Source organism: Periplaneta americana, chromosome 6 (genome assembly GCF_040183065.1).
Source record: "Periplaneta americana isolate PAMFEO1 chromosome 6, P.americana_PAMFEO1_priV1, whole genome shotgun sequence".
In the NCBI taxonomy this organism is placed as follows: Eukaryota; Metazoa; Arthropoda; class Insecta; order Blattodea; family Blattidae; genus Periplaneta; species Periplaneta americana.
The window spans coordinates 80,894,498-80,921,465 of record NC_091122.1 but is presented as its reverse complement, the minus strand read 5'-3'; the positions used below and the strand labels follow the sequence as shown (position 1 = coordinate 80,921,465).

Here is a 26,968-nt window from a genome sequence, read left to right as displayed (position 1 = left end):
GATAGCGTCTTTTAGTTTCTTTTATTAATTGCACCGTGGGAACACACTTCTCAGTAATATAAAAATTATAAATTAATCTACAAACAACGCCTACATCGAATTCATCAATTTCGATAAATTTCTTTCTTGCCTTTTTTTATCTGGATTTTCAAATGACGTTTTCCCCTTGGATTACACTGTTCTCCCTCCCTCTTGATTTTTTGGATGCTGCTTCTTGATATACATATGGCTGTTTCAGCTCTTAACTGAACTTGTTCCACTGGAATTGTTACTCCCTCACAAGCTTCTTGTTTCACGAACTTTAACACATTACATATTACAGTAGAGCATCGATTATCCGAAACAATTGGGGACGGGGGAGTGTTCAGATAACTGATTTTTCGGATTACTATATTTTACAAAAACAAATAGTTCCGGTGTCATAGTAGCAGTATGAAACAAAGAAATACTGATATTAAACACAAAACTGTACATATAATATACAGGGTGTTCAAAAAATACGGGGCATAATTTCAGGTATGTATTTCCCACATGTAGACAATCAAAATAGTTCATTACAACATGTGTCCAGAAATGCTTCATTTCCGAGTTATGGCCTTCACAACATTGAAATTTACCGGAAAGTTTCTCTTTCCGCAGGTCGTTGTCATTACAGAAGATGTTCAAAATGTCCACCTCCTGCTTGAATACAGACCTCACATCGATGTCTCATTGACCTGCAAACACGATCCCAAACTCCAGGAGTATTGCGTATGTCTTCAGAACATGCCACAATTCGATTCCGAAGGGATTCCAAATCAGGCACCGGAGACAAATAAACCAATGATTTTAAATAGCCCCACAAGTAGAAATCGAGAGGGTTGAGATCAGGTGAGCATGGAGGCCAAGCAATTGGGACACCTCTACCTATCCATCGATCAGGAAACCTTCGATCTAAGTACCGGCGAGCCGTACGACTGAAGTGTGCAGGAGCGCCATCATGCAAGAAGTGAATGTGTTGACGATTGATCAGTGGAGTGTCTTCTAAAACATGAGGTATGGTGTTTTCCAGGCAGTTTGTGTACGCCTGCCCCGTAAGTCTGTTTACAAGTACATGGGGTCGATCACCAATGATACCGGCCCACATGTTGAGGGAGAACCGCACCTGGTGATGAGATGGAACAGTTGCACGTGGGTTTTCATACGCCCATACATGCTGATTGTGGAAATTTGTTATGCCATCTCGTGTGAACTGTGCTTCATCTGTAAATAATACTAAGTTCGGATTTACACCACACTGCTGCAAGAACCACTGACAGAACCTAACTCGTGCAGGGTAATCTGCTGGTGACAGGGCCTGTACACGTTGCAAATGATAAGGATACAATTGATATTCTTTCAACAGTCTCCAGACAGTTGTATGAGGAACATTGACTTGCAATGCTACCCTTCGTGTGCTGATAGAAGGAGTCATGTTCACAGCCTCCAGAATCTCCTCCTGTACTTCTGGAGTTGTAGATCTTGGTCGTCCCCTTCCCAAACCAGGAGAGTTAAATTTTCCATACTCGCACAGACGGTAATGGAGACGTACAAATGTCTTCCGATCTGGACATTGTCGCTGTAGGTACCTCTCCTGGTACAAACGACGAGCCAGCGTAGCATTGCCGTCCGCCTTACCGTACATGAAGTGTATCTCTGCCAGCTCTTGATTTGAATACATGTCACACAGTCTAACGCCTACACAACACTGAATGTAACCTTCGCCTCGGAATGAACTGTCAGAGTGCCCTCTTAATGTCTCCTTTGACGGCAACGACCTGTGGAAAGAAAAACGTTCCGGTGAATTTCAAAGCATTTCCGGACACATGTTGTAATGAACTATTTTGATTGTCTACATGTGGGAAATACATATCTGAAATTATGCCCCGTATTTTTTAAACACCCTGTATATTTTGTATCACATGTCTTACAAATAACACACAAAACTGACTAGCCTAGTGTGACAAGTTCAAAATGGCCATTAAAGTAGGCCTACAGTTTAGGAAAAGAAGTCCAAACTTTTTTTTTTTTGCTTCATAGCTGAGACTCGTTTTTTTGCCGCTAAATCACACAAACAGCGCTAGCGAAACACCTACATGGCACACGCGCAAATTCAAATTTACCGACTGGAACACTTTCAGTTGATCAGTATTCGGATAATCGATGCTCTACTGTACCTTCCTTGTCTGACTCGCCAACTTCTTTCTCTTCAATTTTGAAATGACAGGAGGCATTTTTTTTTTACTCTACTAAAGTTGGTACTATTTGTACCATATTTACAGGTTATTTGTAAATTATATTTACCACTAACACTAATCTAAGAGCTCGAACACTATAATTGGTTAATACTATTATGCACGAAAATTATGATTGTAACACACTATATAGAACTAAAATATATATAATATATATATATATATATATATTATACATCATGATTTATTATATAACCAAGCACCACCACGGGTAGCCTATTCAAAAACATATGAACACTTTGATCGAGAATGGGAATATTTCAAGTTCAGCTGCATTTTGTCACTTGGAATTCCAGTTCACACCAGCCAATGTTGGGTAGTGCAATACAAGACCTATGGGATTTCTACTCATCAACATGGGCCGGGATATGGCATGTTTCAACTCGAGCTCAGGACACCGTGCTGGAGATCTGGCTCAGGAAAATCTATTCCACAATTCCTGTCAAATGATATGCATCAGTAATTCTCCCAGTGTTTGAAAACTGTGACAAACTGTCTGAAGGATGTAGATGCACAGCTGTGAAAGACAGTCACTCCGAGGACTACAGACTCTACCGGCTAGCTTTCACTCAAGATAATATGATCGAAACTGAGAAAAAAATGTGTTTTCTTCGGCAAATTATAGATTGGTACGAACTTTTCCAGCCTGCAGGGCCTGATACAAGCAAAATACGTGAAAGAGTATGCATATTCTGGTCACGTTTGTATCTGTATGGAGGTTTATACCCTTGTGTAGAATTAGAGATCTTGACAAGATACAGAATAGATGGTGAACTGAACAGTGCCCAATATCTCCATATTCTGAGAGATATCTTGGTCCCTTCAGTGCGACAAATGTATCCCAATGGAATTATTCTTTTCCAGCAGAATCAGTTGCCAATCCATACAGCAGGAGTATGGCTGGCTGACAACAAGAAGGTGGAGATACTGGACTGGCATTATTGAGGCCAATCTCAGCTCCATCGAAAATGTGTAGTTGGAGAAGAAATATGTCATGGTTGAAAACTGGTCTGACTACTTCCTAGCAACTAAAGATGCTTTATGGGATGTCATACTAGACACCTGACAAAAGGTGACCCAGGGCTAACGTCGTGCAGCTGGTTTTCTCAGATCCCTGCCTTAAAATATGAGGATGGTTGTAGAGAATGAGGGATACTGCATGCGATATTGAACAACCAATATGGTGCCTAGTCAAACAGTCCTTTTCAGAACTACCTAAACATTCAGAATACAAATATGTGAAATATGATATTAAAAAAATATATATCTATAAACAGTAAATGAATTGCAAAACATAAAATATATTGTCTTCTCCGTGAACTTAAACTTCCTCAAGACAGAGATTCATCTCCTCAGCACACTGTTCAACCAACTGAGTTATTTGGTTATTTAACGATGCTGTATCAACTACGAGATTATTTAGTCAATGGAATTGGTGATAGCGAAATGATAATTGAGGAGATGAGCCAGAGGATTCGCCATACATTACCTGATATTTGCCTTATGGTTGGGAAAAAATCTCGGAAAAAAACCCAACCAGATAATCAGTCCAAGCAGGAACCGAACCCGCGCTCGAGCGCAACTCGGAATCAGCAAGTAAGTGCCTTAGCCGACTGAGCTATGCTGGTGGCTTCAAACTGAGTTATTTCAGCACACTGGAAAGTAGTGTTTTATTCACATCTAGTTCTGTTTGATAGATGCACTTCGAAAGTAATCTGCCATATTACTTGCCCCAAGTATTACTTGAACTGAAGGCTTTCTAATGACATGTTATGAAATATTCAGTTCTATTGCTTGCTCCGCACCATGAGAGAGGGAGGGAGGGAGGGGGAGAGAGGGGCAGGGGAGGGAAGCGGGAGGGGGAGAGGGATATATATATATATATATATATATTTTTTTTTTTTCCATGAAAACCAGATATACTATGATGTTCACTTAGCATTTACCGCCTAACTGGGGACCTGATGATGCCATTTATGGCGAAAACGTTCGTCCTTCCCCACCCCCCACCATTATGAGTATGTGTAATTACATCATGATTTGCTGACTTATTTCGATATTAAAGATAAGTAATTAGACGGAACCATATACAAATATTATTTTGTTTTAGTGTACCTGCTTATCGGACCATTTTGACAATGAAATTGTTAAACGCCAGTCAGATGAAGATCTTAAATGCCTTCTTGAACACAAAAATTAAACTGCTCACTACAAAAGCTAATATATGGTTCAATATATAATGTCTCTCGCATAAAATTATTCCGAAATATGCGACATTACCTTTGCTGAACAAGACCACATCGTTTCAAAGAAATAAACACTACGTACAAATACAATGGGTTAAAAATGAAATAAAATTCCAATATTTGAAGAAAAACAGTCTAAATAAAAAAGTGTACGATCTCCATCTACAGCTTGCCAAAACTCTAGGGGATTTTGGGGATACTGCATACATTGCCTGTACCGAGAAAATCAACAGCATTATAGAAAAGAAGTATATAACTCTAAACAAAAAACATGATGCTCTGATTTCAACACAAAATCCCACAACAAACCGAAGAGCAACTGCGAACATGCGTAAGAACATTGTAAATTTAATAAACATGGAATTCACACAAGAGGAAACACTCATATTAGGTAAAGGGTACAAACACAACTACGCAATGCATAATACTAACAGAGTTACTGAAGACTAACAATATGAAACTGAACACACAATACAAAACAGTGCACACACAAAAAAATAACAAATTATTGAAAATTATGTTAACAATCCCACTACTAGAACACAATTTAAACAAGCAAAATCTGAATTCATAAAATAAAGAAACTAGGGTAAAAAGTTGAAAGAAAATAATATTGTACACGTGAAGGCAGATAAGAATAATGCCATAGTTCTAATGAATGAAGATGAGTATATTAATAAAACCAAAGCCTTTATTAACAAAAACGATGTAGTTGAATTGAAAAAAGACTCTATAGAAATGTTTCAAAAGCAAATAAAACACACTATAAAATTAGCTGCTGATATCATCCCACACAAAAATATGCAAAAATATATAATCCAAAATCCTAGCATCTCCATATTAAGAACATTGCCGAAAACCCACAAAAAAGAATTGTCAATGAGACCTATTGTCAACAGTATGAAAGCCCCAACCACAAAATTAATAAATTTCTACATTCCTTCCTAAAGAAGACTCTACAACTAGAAAACAGATACACAGCAAATAATACCAAACACCTTATCAACACATTATAACCAATAAAACTGAACAATGATTCAAAACTAACATCCCTCGACATTGAGAATCTGTACACCAACATACCTATAAATGAAACCATAGAAATTGTAAAAAATAGATTAACACAACTAAACATAAACGACAATGTCATAAAACAAATCGCTGATTTACTCTCTGTCACACTAACACAAAATTATTTCTCTTTGTTGGTACCAACAAAGAAAAGGATTAGCCATGGGAGACCCACTCTCAGGACTTCTCGCTGAGATTTTCTTACAGGATATGGAAAATAAACATGTTCAAAATTTGAAAACGCAGTTTAATATACAGCACTACGTCTGCTATGTTGATACACTGGTTATTTATAAGAGTAAAAACCCAATACATGATACAATTGTCGAAAACTTTAACAATCTATACCCTGATTTAAAATTCACCTGTGAAGTTGGGAACAAAAGATCAATAAATTTCCTAGATCTAAATATCATCATAAAAGGCTCATTACGATATAATATTTACAGAAAACCAACTACCAAAAGCCATTCCATACATTACACTTCCAACCACTCATACACACATAAAATTAGTAACTTTCGCTTTTCAATTGAAACATGCCTTTAAGCAATCATAATTACAAAACGGAGCACAATTACATTTTAAAATTAGCTCAGGAGAACGGCTTCAACAGACAGACCATAATCAATATGAACCGAAATCGGAAAACTAAATTCAAATCTAGAACCAACACATGCACTACATTAACTCAAATGGAACGAGAAGACAAAAAAGAAAGTTGGAAATCAATGACATATTTTGGCAATGTCTCTAACAAACTACGCAATTTCCTTAAAAAAAAAAAAAATAAAATAACATAGCTTTCAGGACAAACAATAAATTGAATAATATCATCCCTATTAACACGCATAAGAAAGACAGTCTATCCAACAACGGAATATATTTGTTGAATTGCAAAAATTGCCATAGCGAATACATAGGACAAACCAGAAGGAACTTCAGAACCCACTACAGCAAACACATAGTAGATTTTAAACACAACAGGAATAAATCCAAGAATGTGGCCCATTTAATTAATTAATAGCAACCACGAACTCACAAACATAAAAGATACATTGCAAATCCTCAGAACAGTTAATGATAACAGATATATGAACACAACAGAAGAGTACCACATAGCTAAACACTTCAATAGTAGCACACCATTAATTAACGAACAATTACCCAACTTAAATAATCCCCTATGTAAAATCACAATAAAGCAAACTCCTTGTTGATCTAGCACTTTCTCCTGGTCCACTGTCTTCCTAGCAGCTACACCTGTTTTGTATTGTAAGACCCAGTTGCGCCATTGAGTTGTGTCCACTTGGTTGGCTACCTCACACAGCTAGCATCTACATAAGTACTTTCTTCTAAAATGTAAACCTCCTTCAATAGTTCTCATCCACTGTTACTTTTATTAGAATACCGGTCATTAAAATCACACCTTCTTGTAGTTTCAGAATTTTTCCTTTGTATAAACGAGTCAGCACGTAATTACGCGAATGGATATGGTTAGCATGGCTTGTACTACTCAAAGTGATCACAGATGCCTTCACGGCAATGGAGACTTTCTGCATGTACATTATACAAGTTGTGTTTTCACCACTACGCTAGGCAATTTTTTGAGACAGTGCAAGGACTGCTTAACACATTAGAAGGCACACAGTCCACTAGTAACGACCAGTTACCAACCTCGTGTTAAATTCCAACGACGTCATATCTCACAACATACGAGGCGCGTCCATAAAGTAACTTTCCCATTCGTCCCACACCTAGCAAACCATATGTTGCGCGAAGCGACTGCGTGTACGTGACAGAGTAATGTCCTGGCACGGTACATGCGCTAGCAGAACTTCCCGAGTGCTCTCAGTAGCTTTGTTGCATTGGTTGAAGATGGACGCTCCTATTCCAGCTCCCACTGTGTGTGAAGTGTGATCAGTGATAAAGTTTTTGAATGCACAGGGCATAGTGCTGATTGAAATTTATCGTCAGCTATGCCAGGTCTATGGGGCCAAAATGTGCATGACGAGGAGTGCATTGGGAGGCCAACCATCATCACAGACGACCTTGTGGAGCAACGCATGCTCATGATGTTAGGCCCATACACCTGGCACAGCTAACGATCAATTTCAATCAGTACTATGCCCTGCACATTCAAAAACTTTATCACTGATCGCACTTCACACACGTTGGGAGCTGGAATAGGAGCGTCCATCTTCAACCAATGCAACAAAGCTACTGAGAGCACTTGGGAAGTTCCACTAGCGCATGCGCCATGCCAGGACATTACTCTATCACATACATGGAGTAATTGCTTCACGCAACATACGGTTTGCTAGCTGTGAGACGAGTGGGAAAGTTACTTTATGGACGAGCCTCGTAGATTAGTTATGGTTTTAAGAGGTCCACTGTACACCACATGTTATTCGTAGTTTGTATATGTTAGTAGTTTGTAAATCGTCGTTGTTCCTGCAATAACTCCTATGTGACATATTTATCAATTTTCAGATTTCTGGTCTATTAAATAACTTAAATAGTGATACAGCAAATAATAAAATCTCCTATATGTAATTATATTTATTTCTTTCGAAAATGTAAGAATTCTCAATCTATGTACCACAGCCATAGAATTAATAAATGTGTTTTTTTTATGTTCACTTAGCGTTTGTCGCCTAACAGGGGACCTGATGCAAAAACATTCGTCCTTCCCCCCCACCAGGACTCCATTATGAGTATGTGTAATTAGATCATGATTTTTTTACTTATTTCCATATTAAAGATAAGTAATTAGACGAAACCATATAGGCCTACAAATATTATTTTGTTTTATTGTACCTGCTTATCGGACAATTTTGACAATGAAACTACATTATAAAAGAAGTGATGTACTTACTTGTGTCCATTTGTCGTATTAAGATCTGCATAATCCAATTCTTTTCTCAAAGTTTCATATGTAGTAATGACTATATGGTACTTTGCTATGTCATGAGGTTGAAGAAATCCATCCTTGTGCACACCCCTACAGACAGAAAACATGAATGAAAATATCAAAGGATACCTTAAGATACATTATGGGAAAGATCGAAATTTTGGAAAAGAAAAAATATGAGAAAGAAGAGTACTAAAAGAAAATAATATACATGAAAAAAAATATATTGTATGGCAATACTGATGGATTGTTTACTTTAGCATCAGTGTGAAAAGTTAATCAATCTGTCATAATCACTACCAGTTCCCCTTGTAAGAATTGAACATTTCATTTGGGTCATGTATTACAGCAAGTTTTAAATTTATTACATTGTTTTGCATTTATGATATAAATTATGCATTTTTACACGTATTTTACGTGTAGTGTAGACATTAATTTCTTCTGTGTAACTTCCCAACCCTGGGTGCCAGACACGACAAGAGTTCTTACAGTGATTGTTAGGGACAGGTGTGAGTGAACTTGTGAGCATATTATGTTATTTTTTGGGGATGAAATACAAGAAATAGAATAGGAAGTCTTCTTCGGGCTTCTAAGAGAGCTTGCGAATGAAGATCTAACCTCAAACAAGAGCATTTTAAAATGTATAATTCGGAGCTTGAGGAGCTACTAGAATTCGTTTCACCACACATTAGGAAGAAAAGACTTTACATTCAAATAAGCTATTTCTTTAATAGGAGTCCAAACGAGACATGGAAGCCGCAGCATCCAACTCTTTTACCATGTTCCTGAAGGCTGTGTTCTTCTTAGCCTTTTTTTTTTAATAGTTGAGGAACGAGATGCCCCACTGAATTGAATTGAAGTGAAGTGAATTTAGGGAAGAGAAACGACCCAGCACTACGATCTTTCAAGATCTATTATGCTAATCCTCAAATTAGGTGCATTCCCAAACCCACACCGGCTGACTACACTAAATTTGCTGCATACCCAAATTTTGAGCAGGCAACCCAACACACCCACACCCTGTCCTTGCATCATCAGCTGGGATTCGGGGAATGCTATGGAATGATGTAGATGCCTAATATGTGGAAACCGAAGAACCCCAAGAAAAACCTCAACTGAGACCTTGTCCACTACAAGTGTCACTATGAACTTTTCAATGAAAAATTCCAGGTCTGAGTGGGACTCGAATCCAGACCTCCTGCATGACAGGCTGGTACACGTACAACAAAACAGAAATGCAGAAAATAAATCAGATTGTATTTTAAACCATAGGTTACAACCAGCCACTGTCTTCGAAAGACAGTTCACACTAGGCTGGTAGAGCACACTAGCAGTGAGAGGTAAGTCACTTGACAAGCTGGTAAAGTTGAACATGCACTACTACACCAGCTGCTGGTAAATTACTTGCTGGCTAGTAAAAAACAGCCACTAATAAAGGTTCACACTGTGCTGTTGGATGGCTGCTACCAGCATAGCGTGACCCAAGCTTATAGAAAGGGAATTCACTTTCGTTAAAGATAATGGTCAAAGCATAATTGATTTTATAATGATAGCAGGCAGATTACGAGAACAAATAAACAACTTCATAATAGAGGATTGCTCGTTAAGCAACCATATGGCCTTAAAAATTGAACTAAAACAAAACTTTCTAGATTGTAAAAGAACAAAAGTAGTTAGGATGATTAAAGAAGTTGCGAAGAAAAATAGTGATTATAAGAGATTAATGTGGAAGGAAGAAAGAAAGAAAGACAGAGTTTTCGAATTTAATAAATGATAGTATAACTGAATTACTACAAGTAAGTACTGAAGTGATGCTATTAGAGAACATAGGAAAAGCAGTATGATGTACCCAAGTGTAGATAGAGCAGAGAGAAATATGATGTATGTCTCAGATAATTTACGTAAGAGGCAAGGAAACAGTTGGTATGATCAAGAGTGAAGAATGAGCAAGAAAAAATTATAAGAATGTATACAAGAAATGGAGAATTAATAACAATATGGAGAAAAAAGAAACATTTATAAAATACAAAAAGGAATATAAAGAGTTACTGATACCTAGAAGGACAGTCTTTGTGAATAAAAGCTAGAAAAATTAAATGAATACATAAAAGGTAATAATATAACAGTGGCACAGAGGGCTATTCAATCAGTGACTAAATGGGAAGACAGGAATAGTGGAATGGAGGAAGAAGTTTGGATTAATCATTTAAAAAAATTGATGGAAAATAACTTTTCAGAGGAGAGCAGTTTGGATATTGATAGGAGTTTTACTTGGAAGTACAATTAAATACTGTACACAGACTTCAAAGCAAATGAATTATTAGAAATTTTGAGGAAAATGAGAAATAAAAAATCAGCAGGAGTGGGATGGATTCCCAATACAGTGTAGGAAAGAGTTAGGCAAGAATGAAAAGTGGAGAACATTATTATTCAAAATCTTTAACACATTGAGAAATTAAAATATTATTCCGGAATTATGGAAGGTGGCCATTTTAGTACCAATATATAAAGGGAAAGGGGATAAGAAAGACCTGAATAATTATAGAGGCATCTTGTTATTAGCATATATAGGAAAGATTTTTACAGGATTATTAGCGAGTAGATTACGGAAGTGGCTTTATTATTACAACTATTAACAACAAATATATGAACTCAAAAAGGAGATGTATGTATTGGTATTTCATAGATATGTTGTTGTTTTCTAATGCCAGGCGTTTCACAATAAAGTCATTTTACCTCTTGCACTTCAATATTTTTCAAAGACATTATCATGGTCAGCCATTGAAGCACAGATTTTGAGGTGTTCCGAATCCATTTCTTGGTTTGAGTTGCACAATGGGTAGTTAGGGGACTGATATATTCCAATTCTATGCAGGTGTTTGGCCAAACAATCATAGCCTGTTGCCAATCTAAATGCAGCTACAGACGATTTTCGTGGTAATCGGGAATTAACTTTGGATTATGATGCAGAGAGTTCCATTTTTCCCCTTGAGATTGTGCTATCAAATTTTGTTTGTTGAAGTCAAAGTATGAAGATTTAATAAATCTTTTCAAAGAGTCATACGTAGATTTAGTAACAGGTCTGTAAGCAGCAGTGCTGCCCTTCTTTGCTAAAGCATCCGCATTCTCGTTTCCCAGGATTCCACAATGGGATGGTATCCATTGGAATACAATTCTTTTATTGAGTGATATTAGTTGAGAGAGCATTTGAGTTATTTCTGCTGTTTGAGATGAAGGTGTGTGTATAGAGACTATTGATAGAATAGCTGCTTTGGAGTCTGACAATATAACTGCATCCTTAAATTTATTGATGTGGCATAGAAGATTCCTGAGACTTTCATAGATATAGAAAAAGCTTTCAATTCAGAGAATAGGGAAAAATTATTATTTAAAATGAAAAATATAGAAGTGAATTCTAAATTTAAAGGGAATATGAAAAATGTTATACAAAGAATTATGTTTCAAGATTAAGCTCGCGGAGAGAAAATTATTCAGATACATTAGGCAAACAAAAGAGGTAAGGCAAGGATACAGTCTGAGTTCATAACTATTCAATACACAGGGTTTTTACAATTAATTGGATGAATTAATGAATTTTCTGTAGCTATATTATTTGACATAGTATCACAAAATGTCGCCCTCGGTAGCGTAGTTGATATAGCGCTGGCCTTCTATGCTTGAGGTTGCGGGTTCGATCCCAGCCGAGGTCAATGGCATTTAAGTGTGTTTAAATGCGACAAGCTCATGTCAGTAGATTTACTGGCATGTAAAAGAACTCCTGCAGGACAAAAATTCCGGCACATCGGCGACGCTAATATAGCCTCTGCAGTTGCGAGCTTCGTTAAATAAACCATAATTTAAAATTTTTTATCACAAAACTTTACAGTCATATAGAAAAACTCATAAAGTTTTGTTTCCTTGCAGCCACATTTCAGATTTCTATCGTGAGAGTTCAGCAGTTAGCAAAGATGGCAACAGGCACTGAGAAAGCATATGCTGTGCTTGAATTTCATTCACATCAGTCTGTCATAACAGTGCAACGACACTTCAGAATGAGGTTCAACAAAGATGCACCAAGTGCCAACTCCATTCGATGATGGTATGTGCAGTTCACAGTTTCGGGATGCCTCTGTAAGGAAAAACAACAGGTCAGCCTACAATGACTGAAGAAACGGTTGAGCACATGCAGGCGAATTTTGCACATAGCTCATAGAAGTCGACAAACAGAGCAAGCAGAGAGCTGAACATTCCACAATCGACCATTTGGAAGACCTTACAAAAATGACTGAAGCAGAAGTCTTACTGCTTGCAATTGCTACAAGCCTGACGTCCGATGACAAAGTGAGAGTTTTCTACACAAGTGCAACAGCTTATGGAAGAGGATGGGTTTTGTGAGAAACTTATCTTCAGTGTGAGGCAACATTTTTTTGAATGGCATAGTGAACAGGCACAATGTGCGAATCTGGGGCACACAAAATCTCCATGCTATCATGCAGCACAGTCGCAGCTCACCAAAAGTTAATGTCTTCTGTGCGGTCTCACAATTTAAAGTTTGCAGCCCCTTTTTCTTCATTGAACAGACCATTACAGGACATGTGTATTTAGATATGTTGAAAAATTGGCAGCTGGAGACTTACAGTGTGGACGTCATTTACCAACAGGATGTTGTTCCACCCCACTTCCATTGCGATGTTCGTGATTTCTTAAACACGAGATTGGGAAACCTATGGATCAGTCATGGTGGGGACGATGATCAGAATTTCCTGTCTCCACGCTCCCCAACTTAACCCCATGCGATTTGTTTGTGTGGGGTTATGTGAAAGATTCAGTGTGTGTGTGTCCTTCACCAGCAGACCTATCAGAACTGACGTTAAAATTATTGAGACCCTATACTTAATTTCTTGTCTCATACAATGGTGGCCAGCAGTTAGCACAACACCATTCTATGTATTCTACTATTCTACTATTGTTGGTTAATATGTCAGATTCCTGTAACAAATGTTCTTACAAAATATCATAGTACTGATGTGTATCTGTGTATAATTATTTTTTATAATAAAAAGTAATCAGACTCACTTAATCTGATGGGCCCTTACTGCTCACGGGCCTATATGCACTTGCCCCCTTTGCCCCCCCCCTTCTCAGCAGCCCTGGTGAGGAGTTATGTCGTGTACAAGGGTGTGTGTGTATGTGTGTAAGTGTTCGTGTAAGTGTAATGTAGTAATTGGGTGAGGATGAATGATGAAGGTGAGGAAGGGAGAAGGGGAAACCCAGTGCTGGCACATAGTCTACTTCTGTCGAATAGCACCAAGAGAGTTGCCAGGCTTAATGTCCCCATCGACAGACGAATCACTATCAACAGTGTGCCTTCTCTTCATATGCACTGCGGATAGATTTGAAAGCTGGCAACTCAGCTATACGTATGGGAGAGCATTTTTTGAGGAAAATTGATCCTTAGAGATCTGTATCAGTGAAGAGAAGAACTATTTTTCAGTCCTAGAGTTGAGTGATTACTATGAAAATACCGTAATTCCTTTATTATTATCTGTTTTCCAGTTTTTGTGCCTGCTTTTGTACTCCTCAAATTACTTTAAAAATATGAAACTAAATGGAAATTTTCAAGAAATCGTATTATTTGCCTAGTTTATATCCTTCACCTACTGAAAATGATTACTTTTTATACATAGAAATTATCACTGTTTATTGAGACTTGTTTTTCTATGATAATATAGGGGTGACATTGTCTCACTATTTCCTGTAAAGGCTTATTCAATGGGTTTTGAGATTCGAGGCAAAGTCACCCCAGGTCGAGGTGAGATTGTCCCATTTTTTTTTAGAAAGGAATATGTGGACTTAGGAAATTTCAATAACTCTGAAACATAGCTTTAAATTTTCATTAGACACTAAACAGTTTGAGAATATTCTAGAAATTTACGAAAATACTTTTCACACAATAAAAATGTTTTAAAGGGAAAAAGGTGCTGAAAATGAGATGAAGTCACTATATATATATATATATATATATATATATATATATATATATATATATATATATATATATATATTCGGTTATTGTCTAAATGAAATTCCTTCATTACCTTTCAAACCATAGCCTTACTTAAGTAACAATTGAGGAGTTGAATCGAAAACGGGCGTAACCAAGAAATTGAAGTTTTGAGGAAAAGGTCTTTGAATTATTTGCGTAGCTGTATAAATAACACATTTTTAGTCAGAGAAAACAACGGATATTCACGCTGTTATTCAATATTTTATTAATTGAAAAACATTTTAATTGATATAAATGTGTATACAGTAAGGAAGAAATAGTTATTATAAAATATCGTTGCAATTGTCTTTATTCCATTCAATGGCATTTCTTCCATTCAATTACCCTATGCATGGAAAAACGACAGAACAAATTTCCTTCTGCGATTTCTTGTTAAGGATTAAATAAAGAGGATTACACAAGGAATATGAACACACAATTTATAGTGTTTTAAGGACAACATTTGTTTCATCATATTTTAAAATTCGTGAGAAATGATTACAAGGAAAATGCTTTCCATTTTGTAAACACAACCATATTTTCAGAACAATATTAAGGATTCCACTTGTGTGAAAAAAAAAAAAAAGAAAACACGAGGAAATTAAGAAAAAAAGTACTAAATACAACAAAAGTCAAGTAAATTGATGACACTTAGCAAAGACTAGTTCAAGTAACCTAAGTCTTCTGTTCTTCTGTCGTCCTGGTTGGCAAGTTGGTATAGCGCTGGCCTTCTATGCCCAAGGTTGCGGGTTCGATCCCGGGCCAGGTCGATGGCATTTAAGTGTGCTTAAATGTGACAGACTCATGTCAGTAGATTTACTGGCATGTAAAAGAACTCCTGTGGGACAAAATTCTGGCACATCCGGCGACGCTGATATAACCTCTGCAGTTGCGAGCGTCGTTAAATAAAACATAACTTTAACTTCTGTTCTTCTGACAGGAATATGTACAGACTCCTTATATCATTTTCCTTCCTCGATTTCACAAGGTTTGGTGGGTCTGCTGGAACATCTAAATCTGTTAAACGCAGCGTCCTCTTGCCAAAAGAATATGGACAGTAACAACCGAGAAAACTCTCTGACGCAGACACATTAAGAGGTTAGGTACAGCTTACAGCAGTAAAATTTTTGGAAATATTCAACATTTTTTTCCTCCATTACTTTATCCTGTACAATAATGAAAATTGTTATGTCTAAAACACTGTCCTTCTGCTATATGAAAAAAATATTTTTATGATTTAAAAAAAATTATATATATATATATATATATATATATATATATATATATATATATATATACACATATACTGTATATATATATATATATATATATATATATATTTTTTTTTTTTTTCAAAATTCATAATGGTGGTAGTTCACTGTGCAGTGATGAAGCGTTTCCCTCATAACTCACAAATTTATTAACTTCATGTTCTCTCTCTTTTACTTTATTGCTGAAACACATGTTTACAATATCATGCTCTTTCAACTACATTCCTTAATAAATAATTTTTTTTGTGTTAGAAGCAATACTGATATTTGACCATTTTTGTTAATGAATTTATTTTTTATCAGACAATCTATCAAAGATAGGGAAGTGATCTTGCACCATATTGTCGATATGACATGCATAAATACACACAAAAAGTTTCAGCACAGAATGTTGGATAGTTTTTGAGTCATGTGGGAAACACTTCTTCACTGCACAGTGAACTGAATTTTGAAAAAAAAAAAAAAAAAGTAAATAATTGTTTTAACTAGTAAAAATATTTTTTTCATATAGCAGAAGGACACTGTTTTACACATAATAACTTTCATTATTGTACTAGATATAGTAATGGAGGGGAAAAAATGTTGAATATTTCCCAAATTTTACTGCTGTAAGCTGTACCTAACCCCTTAAAACAATAATAAATTGAGTTCTCCCTTAAGTTCCAAGTATGTACGTAGGAATTAGAAAACACAACCTTCCAACCTCCACCTAATAACTAACATTAAACCACAGTATAGTATATGCCGTCACGAAGCTTGAGTTGTTGAGGGTGCTAGGAACAATAGACTGTGCAGATACTATTTGGGCCCCCTGGAATTTAATAAGATGCGAAAGAGATAGTGGTGTGCGGAAAGCAATGGGATGTTACCGTATTTAGGCCTATCCTTCCCAAGAAAAACTGCAAACATGAACAAAGGAAGCTTTTAATAGAAGATGAGCCGTGCCTGCTACCACGGCCGTTTACCTAGTACGTCACTTCATCCGTCAGAGCGCTCTCAGACGTCACAGAATAGATAGCGCTATTAATCCCTTCATTTGTTCTTTCCAAATAATCCTATTGGCCGGGTCATTACATCTCACGAGGATAGAGGGGGAGAGAGTTTACCTGTTTTAACGGAGATACACGGAACTCACTCAGGTTCCGGTACGCGGCAGATACACTTAACAAGATTTAGGCTCTCGTACACGGGAGATATTCGGAAACAATTGGCTCAGATTCAAGCTCTCGTACGCGACAGAAACATTTAACAAGACTTAGCATTTTGGTACGCGGCACATATAGACAACGTGACTCGGGCTTTGTATGTGCTGGAGATAGATCAGTGGAGTAGTTATATTGCGTCGTGTGTGTTTGGGATTTTAGTGGATCGTAGTTTGAAACATCGCTTGCTAGTGATACGTCTTGGGGGCAAGTTTTAGTATTTGCATCAAGTAACATATTTGTGAGATATATGTGTTTGAGGTAAATTGTATTTGGGAATTATGTAATGAGATATGATTTGTAATGTGAGTTCATTTCCGAGACGGTTAGAGTGATAAAGCAGCGGTTACGGTCTCGCATATTGTTTTAGTGTTTTCCCTGCTCCATTTTGATTGTTGCTTTCCTTCGCCGCTATTTTCTTATCATGTGTGTCGAGTTTAGTTGCTATTTAAATGATCCTTGAAATTGGAATTATCGTCCGTTACTTATTACGTGCATCTGTCTCCATCCCTCTCTCTCTCCGTTGGGTATTCATTTTGTAAAGTGCAGAGATTTGTGTTAGTGCTATTTGCACAGTTTATGTGAGCAATATGTGCAATGGGTAATGTATAGTGATCTGTCATGTAATGCCTTATGCTGGGTAGAGTTTGTCTCTTATTGAGTGTACATGTATTTTTAGTTTGGTTAGTCAGACTGAGTGGTATCTATGGTCGAATGGATCATGTATTAAGTTAATGTGCTGGCTGGGTGTTGTGTTCAGATTCATACTCAGATAGTTAATATATATATATATATATATATATATATATATATATATATATATTTTTAGAGAGTGGTTCATGAACATATGGTTAATAGGTTAGTCACTGATGGTCGAGAGACGGCCATATTAGATGGTTTAATCACTTATAAGTGTGTTGGCCTCAGCCTTGTGATACTTACATGATTTACATATCCTGGGGATATCATTTCAGATTAGTTTGTCCTATTTTCACTCATCTATTTCATGTTTATTGTTATTTCATTTTTCATTTATGTACATTGTTACTTATTATTGTTAATTATATTTGTTTTACAAATTCACACTATTCATTCTAAAAGTCTTCCACTGCGCACACCCAATCCTTTCAATGTGCCGTCCACCTGGCGAAAGCAGCCAATATAAGAAAGATAAAGAGGAGGAGTGGATGATCGTACCACCGCCCTAACAAAGAAGAAGGATCTTCTGCGGACCTCTGGAAAAAGAACTAAGGAAGAGACTAGTGAAGTGCTTTGTGTGGAGTGTGGCATTGTATGGGGAAGGAACATGGACATTATGACGAAATGAAGAGAAACGAATTGAAGCATTTGAAATGTGGATGTGGAGAAGAACGGTGTGTGTGAAGTGGACAGATAGAATAAGAAATAAAATTGTGTTTGAAAAAGTGAGTGAAGAAATAATGATGCTGAAACTGATTAGAAAGATAAAAAGTAATTGGTTGGGTCTCTGGTTGAAAAGAATAATAGACGACATTAGGATAAGTGGATCATATGCGGAGACTAAGAGGAAGGCAGAAAATAGGAAAGATTGGAGATTGCTGGGTTTGCAATGAAAGACCTGCCCATGGACAGAACACTTATGTATGTATGTTCAGAATGCCTGGAATATCGTGTCTAAAAACAGTCGCTATTTGCAAAGACTAGTCAATTCCATGCCCACTTGACTGCAAGATGATCGAGATAAGAGGAAGATAGACTAAATCTTGAATTGTGGCTTTTTGTTTTGTTTTTTGAACGCTTAATTGTTTGAATGTTTTAAGGCCGACGCCAGTAAATTTGTTTTGTTTATGCCACGAAAGATATTTTTATTTAGAATAAAATCTTTTTTCTTTCCATTTGCAGCCACAATATCATAATGATAAAGTCATGGCATAATATATTAATGAACCTGATGTTAATTACTAAAATAATCGTAAAAGAGAAAGGAGCCATTATGTCTAGTTTGTCTCTCTCAAAAACAGAACAAAAAAGAACATAAAAAGCACGCAGTTGTAGTCGAACACAGGACCTCATGAATAAGAGGCCTGAACGCTACCATTATGCTATCGACAACACACAGAATACTTCAATTATAACTGTAGATATCAGGCAACATGGTCCAACAACATGTAACATCGCCTGTCTCCGAATTGTAGCGAAGATACCCGAAGGGAACTTTGTTTCAGGAGAGCGGCCACTTTTTCTTTTGACAGCTGTACAAGACGCATGTGGATTTTTAGGCTGATTTTTAAGGTAAAATGTGTGTCTAATACACCAGAAAATATAGTAATAGTATATTAAATTAATAAACTCTTGGTTTATAGTTGTTCTTTAAGAATTTTTTTGACGAAGCCAAAACATGTATTTATTTTATAGTGAATAAAATATCTGTACTGTATCTGTTTCCTACAATAATGCAAATTCTAAATCTCTGAACTTTACAAATGGTGTCACAAGGGCATTTTAGATCCTTTCTTATTCTTGATCATGGTAAATGATTTACCTAATAATATAAGTACTAATTCAATGTTATTTGGAGATGATAAGACTCTTTATTTATCAAATGAAAACAAATCTATTAATCAATACATGTGACAAATTGCATATAGTGAATCAGAGAAGTGGGTTCAGGAAAATGACACTGCATTTTATTCTCAAATAAAATCTTAACCTAGGATCACTCCCACCTATTGCTGACACACAATAACTCCCATGTTAGATTCTAACAAACTTCATTTTTTAGTTTCTTAGTTTATATTTGCATTAATAGATATACTACACATAAAATGTTTTTTACGTTATTGTACTCGTATCTATGTTCTTTGCCTAGGCAGATTATCAGATACATACCTCAAGGGAAAAGATCTTAGGGTCAGTCTTTAAAAAGATGAAAGGAGACGATATCAGGCCTACAACTTGAACAGATGATGATGATGTATCTATGTGTTTAATGAAGTACTGTACATGCAATAAATACGACATGTTTAATGATTTCATCACAAATGAAAATGTTTTATAAACAAAGTGCACAAAACTGAAATCTGTGTTTGAAATATTATTGCAAGAACACTTTTCACTAAAACAAATAACAATTTGAGAGTAAAAGATATTATTTCATAACATTTTACTGTTTTGAGTACATATATAAAAATTATATTTTTGATTCTATAATCAAAAGAACTGTTATATAATAGACTCTAGCTAATCTGGCTATTCCTTGCATAGAATGGTGCCAGATTAGTGAGAGTGTCGGATTACTGAGAGTGCTTAAAAATGTCATTAAATGTATGTTATACACTGCGCCAATCACTACTCTTGCACTTGTAAATCGAAACTAGAATGTTCAACACATGGCCGGCATGTGTATACATACTTACTTACTTACAAATGGCTTTTAAGGAACCCGAAGGTTCATTGCCACCCCCACATAAGCCTGCCAGCGGTCCCTATTCTGTGCAAGATTAATCCAGTCTCTATCATCATACCCCACCTCCCTCAAATCCATTTTAATATCCTCCCATCTACGTCTCGGCCTCCCTAAAGGTCTTTTTCCCTCCGGTCTCCCAACTAACACTCTATATGCATTTCTGGATTCGCCCATACGTGCTACATGCCCTGCCCATCTCAAACGTCTGGATTTAATGTTCCTAATTATGTCAGGTGAAGAATACAATGCGTGCAGTTCTGTGTTGTGTAACTTTCTCCATTCTCCTGTAGCTTCATCCCGCTTAGCCCCAAATATTTTCCTAAGCACATACATACTGTAAGTATATACGTGTACAAGTAATATAGTATAACACATGGAATTGATGCAAATTTCCCAGAAAACTATTACAGTAGAGTGATAGGAAGTACACTAGGAGGAGGCCAGATTACTGAGAGCTGGATTAGCGAGAGTCTAGTGTATAAACAAGACAAACAATATCGAGAATTATGATCATTTATAAATTAAAATATTTTCAGTCCTTATTTTATTGATCTTATTGTTTTATTAAAAAGGAAAATAAATTGCTTACTACATACAAAATAAAATTATATGAACAACGACTATACTTGGATTATTTTGGAACGAACATCTAAGTAAACTGAAAAGTGAAAGAGACATGGCCAGAAAACAAGCAGAGACATCAAAAAATATCACTGACGTTGTCAGGTGGAGACGAAAGTGTGCTCTGTTGAAAAGAGAGGTGATTGATGCCAAAAAGAATAGATATAACTCATTTCTCAAACAATTGGACTACAGGAAAGATAACAAAAAAGTTGCATAAATTTATTCCAACAATGGGAAATCACAAATTACCAACGATCGCCAATCATAACTGACACAAAAAAGATAGTAGAAGATAAGAAATTGGCTGAAACTTTTACAAGACATTACACTAAGTCTCAGCCTTTACCAAAACAATATAAAAAACAGGCAAAGGAAATTAAGAAAAAGATAAAGGAATGCTGTAAACAACAAGATACTGACATATTCAATACAGATTTTAAAATACATGAATTGCAGCTTGCAATTAAAGAAATAAAAATAGGGAAAAGTCCTGAGAGAGATAATATTACTCCAGAATTCCTCAAACATCTTGGGCTAAATGCTCAGAATACCTGCCTCTCGCTATTTAACCAAATATGGCATTCTCAACAATTCCTGCCGAGTGGAAAAAGGCAGTAATTATACCGATACTCAAATCAAATAAACCCGCAGGTAGGGTTTCAAGTTACTGCCCTATATCTCTGACCAGTGTGCTTGCAAAAACAATGAAAAGGATAATTAATGCCAGGCTAACTTGGTACCTAGAAAATCATAATATTTTGGGTAATGAACAGGCAGGTTTTCGGAAGAACCAATCCACAGTCCAACAAATCTTAAAATTTAGCCAAAACGTGAAAGATGCAATGGATGAGAACAAGACAATGCTGGCGGTATTCGTTGATTTTAAAAATGCACATGACACTGTATGGAGAACAAAGCTACTAGATAAATTAGTATTACATGGGGTGAATGGAAGGATGCTAAGATGGTTAAGCATATTTCTTGATCAAAGAATGTGTGCTACCAGGATTAATGGAATAACTTAAAAACTCAGAAAACAGAATGTTGGACTCCCTCAAGGATCTGTCACTAGCCCTACATTATTTAATATAATGATCAATAACCTACCTGCTGCTCTTAACGGAATACCTGGGATAAATATATCCCTTTTCGCTGACGATCTGGTGATTTGGGTATCTCATCCAAAAAAATACTATGATAAATTATGTGATGCATGAAATGCCCTAGAAGCATGGACAGACAAAAACCGATTAGTAGTTAACACTGATAAAACATTCTACCAGGTTTTCTCTCTTGCATGTAAGTTCCCTAATATTGACTTAAAGTATAAAGGTCAAGATATAAAAGAAATTAAAGAACAGAAATATCTTGGAATGTATCTAGATCCGAAAGTTACCTGGAGGACACATTAAGTAACACAGCAGAAAAGGCTAGAACTAGATTCAGTATTTTAAAATGACTGGCAGGGAAAAAATGGGGATGTTCCATGAAAGTTCTGAACCTTACATATGAAACCTACATCAAACCAGTCTCGTTATATGGATGCGAGGCACTGATATCTGCTGACATAAAGGAACTGGATCTAGCCCAAAACCAGGCTATGAGATTAATTACAGGAGCCATAAAAACTACACCTATCCCAGCCCTAGTAGCTGGTACTAATAATACTCCACTGTATACTGAAATAAAGAAAAGGGCTCTCATACAATATGAAAAGTTAATTAGGTTGCCCTCAGATGACTTTTGGATCAACTACCAGAGAAGAGATAGGAACCTGAAAACTCAGAAAGGATTTATTCAATAACTTGATGAAATTAGGAACAATTACATTGAAGAAACAAGATTAGAAAAACTTTGACCTATAGAAAGCCCACTGGAACAAACAGAAGTACAGCATAAATTAGATCTACTGGAGAAAGTTAAAAAAGAAGATACTAATACAGAAGTTTTGAAATGTCTGGGATTGGAAACAATAAATACAATGTATCCTGGATGAATACCTACACATTTACACTGATGGTTCACTGATGGAAGAAGGAAGTTGTGTAGGCGCTGGAGTGTGCAGCACACTCTTCAATTTCTATGTTTCTGCAGGAAGATTAAAAATTAATTTTGATGGAGAACTAGAAGCAATACGCATTGCCCTGTCCCAACTTCGTGTTAGATTAAATTCATTCCACAAAGTGGCTATACTTTGTGACTCCACCTCTGCTATCCAAGCCATATCAAGTCCAAGATATATACCGACATCCAAAGTTTCGGAAATCAAAACATTAATCAAGAGATTACAACAAGCAGGCACAGCAATCACACTCCAATGGATTCCTTCTCATGTTGGTATCAATGGAAATGAGACAGCTGATCTTCTGGCGAAAAAAGGCACAAAAATAGTTGACTCTCCACAGGAAACAACTCTATCTTTCTGTTCAGCAATATCAATAATCATTTCCACTTTTAGAAAGGAAAGATCAAACCAACTGAAAGAAATTAGCCAAGGGAAGATGTGGGCGAAATTGACAATGGAAAAAAACATCATTCCGGAAACTTTCCGAAGTGAAGCTGTAGCAGCATTCCGCCTAACTACAGGACATTACTGCTTGGCATAACACCTCCATCACTTCAACATTCTGGATTCACCAAATTGTATGCTGTGCAGAAGAAATGCCATCATGAACTGCGACCATCTTAGGAAATGTACTGCACTTCACAAATTCTGGAACGGGAAAAATGGACAAATATATTGGGAGGCTAGAAGACTGATGGCTGAGTTCCAATAGTCTGGAGCATTAGATTAATAATAACTATACTTGGATTTGTTTGGCTTTAAGGCCTCCTCACACCAACGCGAAATATTCGCAGCACTGGCGGAGACCAAAATTTCGCGTATGCAGCGGAATATCATGTCGTAACTCCTATGATAGCAATCGTACTGTTATTTTTATGATTAGCAGGTCAATGTCTGAGGAAAGCACAGAACAAATTTTTAAATCAAAATTGTTTTTAAAACGCGGGGGCAAAAAAATACTAACTTCAAAGTGATATATTCAAAATAAACATTTACACCTTCATAAGTGGTTAGCGGCAAACTTTATTTTTTGCGTTAGATGGGGGTCAAAGGAACTGAAATGTTGAGAAAGAATAGAAATTACTTTTAAAAGTTGCTGCTATTCAAAATCTTTACTGGTTTTCAAGTTATGGCGAGTTAAAGAAAAGTATTTTCACTTGACAAAGAACTCAAGACAACCTCTTGTTTGCTAATACAGAAATCTTCGCTCTGATTTCAAATCCGCTTACAAAATACTTCCATCACTTATATTGTTTTAATTATGTGTTTTGAAATGTAATAATAAATATTAAAATAAATGTAATTAAATATAAATAATGCAATTAAATATTAAAATAAATGTAATCACAATATTAAAATTAATGTAATTACAATATTAAAATAAATGTAACTGAAATATTAGAATACATTTAATTAAATTATTAAAAGAAAAGAATAAAAATGGCGAACGATGATAACTAGTATTTATACAGCCTTAGATGTTATGCTTGCAGTTGCAAACGTTGTCAAAGAACTTACAGCTCTGGAGGACAGAACACACAGAAAAAGAAAAAAAGTGGGGGTGAGAAAGTAAAGTCCACGTAAAAAAAAATATAAGTGCATCAGAAACAAGCAGTTAAAGATATCTGAAAAGATAAAATACCTATGAAACGAATATTCAGAGAATTCCTCATAACATGAATTACCATCCCAGCACATATAAATACCTGAAAATAGTGAAATGAAAATAAAAGATCCTTTATTGGTAATATATTTTTTTATTCCTACTCAGAGAGATAACTTTGGAAGATTCTCGGTCATTTACCAATTTTCTAGGAATTGATGAGAGTACATTCATGATATAAATCATTTTAGTGCTGTGAAATCAATATATTCATTCACATTTGGAAACAATTACTTCACTTCAATTGTCCGCGTTTCTATTATAATGTAATGTAATACGTCTAAACCCCCACCCTCAATAACATTTTTCATGTTTTTTTTCATCATTAGATACAAAAAGAAAACCATACTGACTTTCATTAAACTTTCTGGCAAACTAATACTCCCTTGAATGTCTAATGGCTAGATTCACTAAAATGCGTTCTCAATGCAGAAAGTATCATAAAATTCATACAGTATTTGAAGTTCTAAATATATGATCGTGCAAAAATAGTATACAATACAAATGTGTGAAGTGCGTAACAAAATCTCGAAAACAGAAAAGATTCTACTTCGTCCCGTCTTTTCTAACTTTTCTTTGATTCTGTTATAATGCGTCCTTCAAGAGAAGGAAGACAAGAGATGGTGCCAAGTCTGAAATCTGGGAGGAATTTGTTCCACAAGTAGTGATATTCACGTATAATTAATAAAATTATCTTGTTTATGTGTAAGTGTATTCTCTAAGTGTGCATGGGCAACAAAGACGACTTGATGAAGCTGTATCTGCTAGGTGCTGATTTTTGCTAATTTTTTTGGCGATGTATGCGATGGAGGGGGAAAGGAACTGGGCACCCCACCCCATTATCTCCTGGCCTAGTTGCCTCATAAGTGGTGCCTTCTTGGTATCATTTGTCAGGTTCAGACCTGTCTTCGGACAGTTGACTAAACAACAATTCTATAATATTACATTTAATATTTAAAAATTAATTGGAAGTCTGATTTTATAACATTATGTAGACAATTATCGCATAATAAAATAAAAATATTAAGTCCAAAACATTGATTATTTATTGAGCTGTAGTGACACCAAACGCGAGTACTAATGTTAGGAAATACAGCACGAATCCGTAAGGGTTAATGAAACAATTAATAGATCTATTTATGTTTATAGAAACAACTCTTCTATACTAGCTAATATAAAAGTTTCTAGAGTATTTCATAGAAATAAAATATGAATGTGATTAGTTTTGACAAAAGATTGCTATTAAATATAGGCTTATATATTTGTTTTTGAGAATGAAGCCTTTCCTAAACTAAGAAAATTATTTGAACTATTAAACCTTAGTAAGATGTTAAATGACACATAGTTCACATAGGTAGGTTCTCTAGATATACATTTCTGTACTAAGCAATGCTGTGATATTCTTAAGGACTGATAAAAGGCAACAAAGATGCGAATATGAAATTATTCCTTATAGACAGACTGTATGTACGCTAGAATTTTTCTCTTAAAATATGTTGAAGATGTGAATAACTGACCACTTTCAATTAATTCTAATTGGATTGCATCTCATATTGGCCTTTTTCCTTACTTACTTGTAATCCTCTAGAATAAATCGTATAAAACTGTATATTTCCTTACAATTTCTCACAGAACGCCATCATAAAATTCGCGGTGGCAGCGAAAAAAACCGTGCAGGCGGCAAATCTAAATTCAACGCTGCAGATTTACAGACGTCCAGCGATACTTTCGCGTCGGTGTGAGCACACTCATATACCGCAATGTACACTGAGACAGTGGCAACTTTGCGAAGGGAAATATTCGCCACCAGTGCGAATATTTCGAGTCGGTGTGGGGAGGCCTGTACGAGGGCTGGACTCAGGATAGTCCATACACTTAGGCACACTCTGGTCCACTTTACGCCTTATATACGCGATGACTGTTGTGCGTCTCATACATGCGATGATTGTCAAAGTCCAACAGGTGACCTGGGTGGAATTCGTGAATCCGATTCTGACAGATGGGCCATTCTGCTTCAGTCCTTCATAGCCAGATCCCATTTCGTGAGTGAGTAACCTAAAAAGCCCCAGGGCCCAGAGCCCCAAGTCCTTCCTGATCAACTGACTCTGATAGGTGGGCATCCTGCCTCAGCCCCTGAAAGAGCTAGGT

At 36.1% G+C, this 26,968-nt stretch overlaps 1 protein-coding gene across 5 annotated transcripts in view; it reads right to left on the bottom strand.

Annotated features, from left to right (window-relative positions):
* LOC138701460 (E3 ubiquitin-protein ligase SHPRH) overlaps positions 1 to 26,968 on the bottom strand; it is a 444,559-nt gene that overhangs the window by 270,319 nt on the left and 147,272 nt on the right. For all 5 annotated transcript variants that reach the window (XM_069828349.1, XM_069828345.1, XM_069828347.1 and 2 more), the window contains one exon: positions 8,469 to 8,594. In XM_069828349.1, the coding sequence (XP_069684450.1) occupies positions 8,469 to 8,594 (126 nt within the window). The remainder of the gene's footprint in view (positions 1 to 8,468; positions 8,595 to 26,968) is intronic.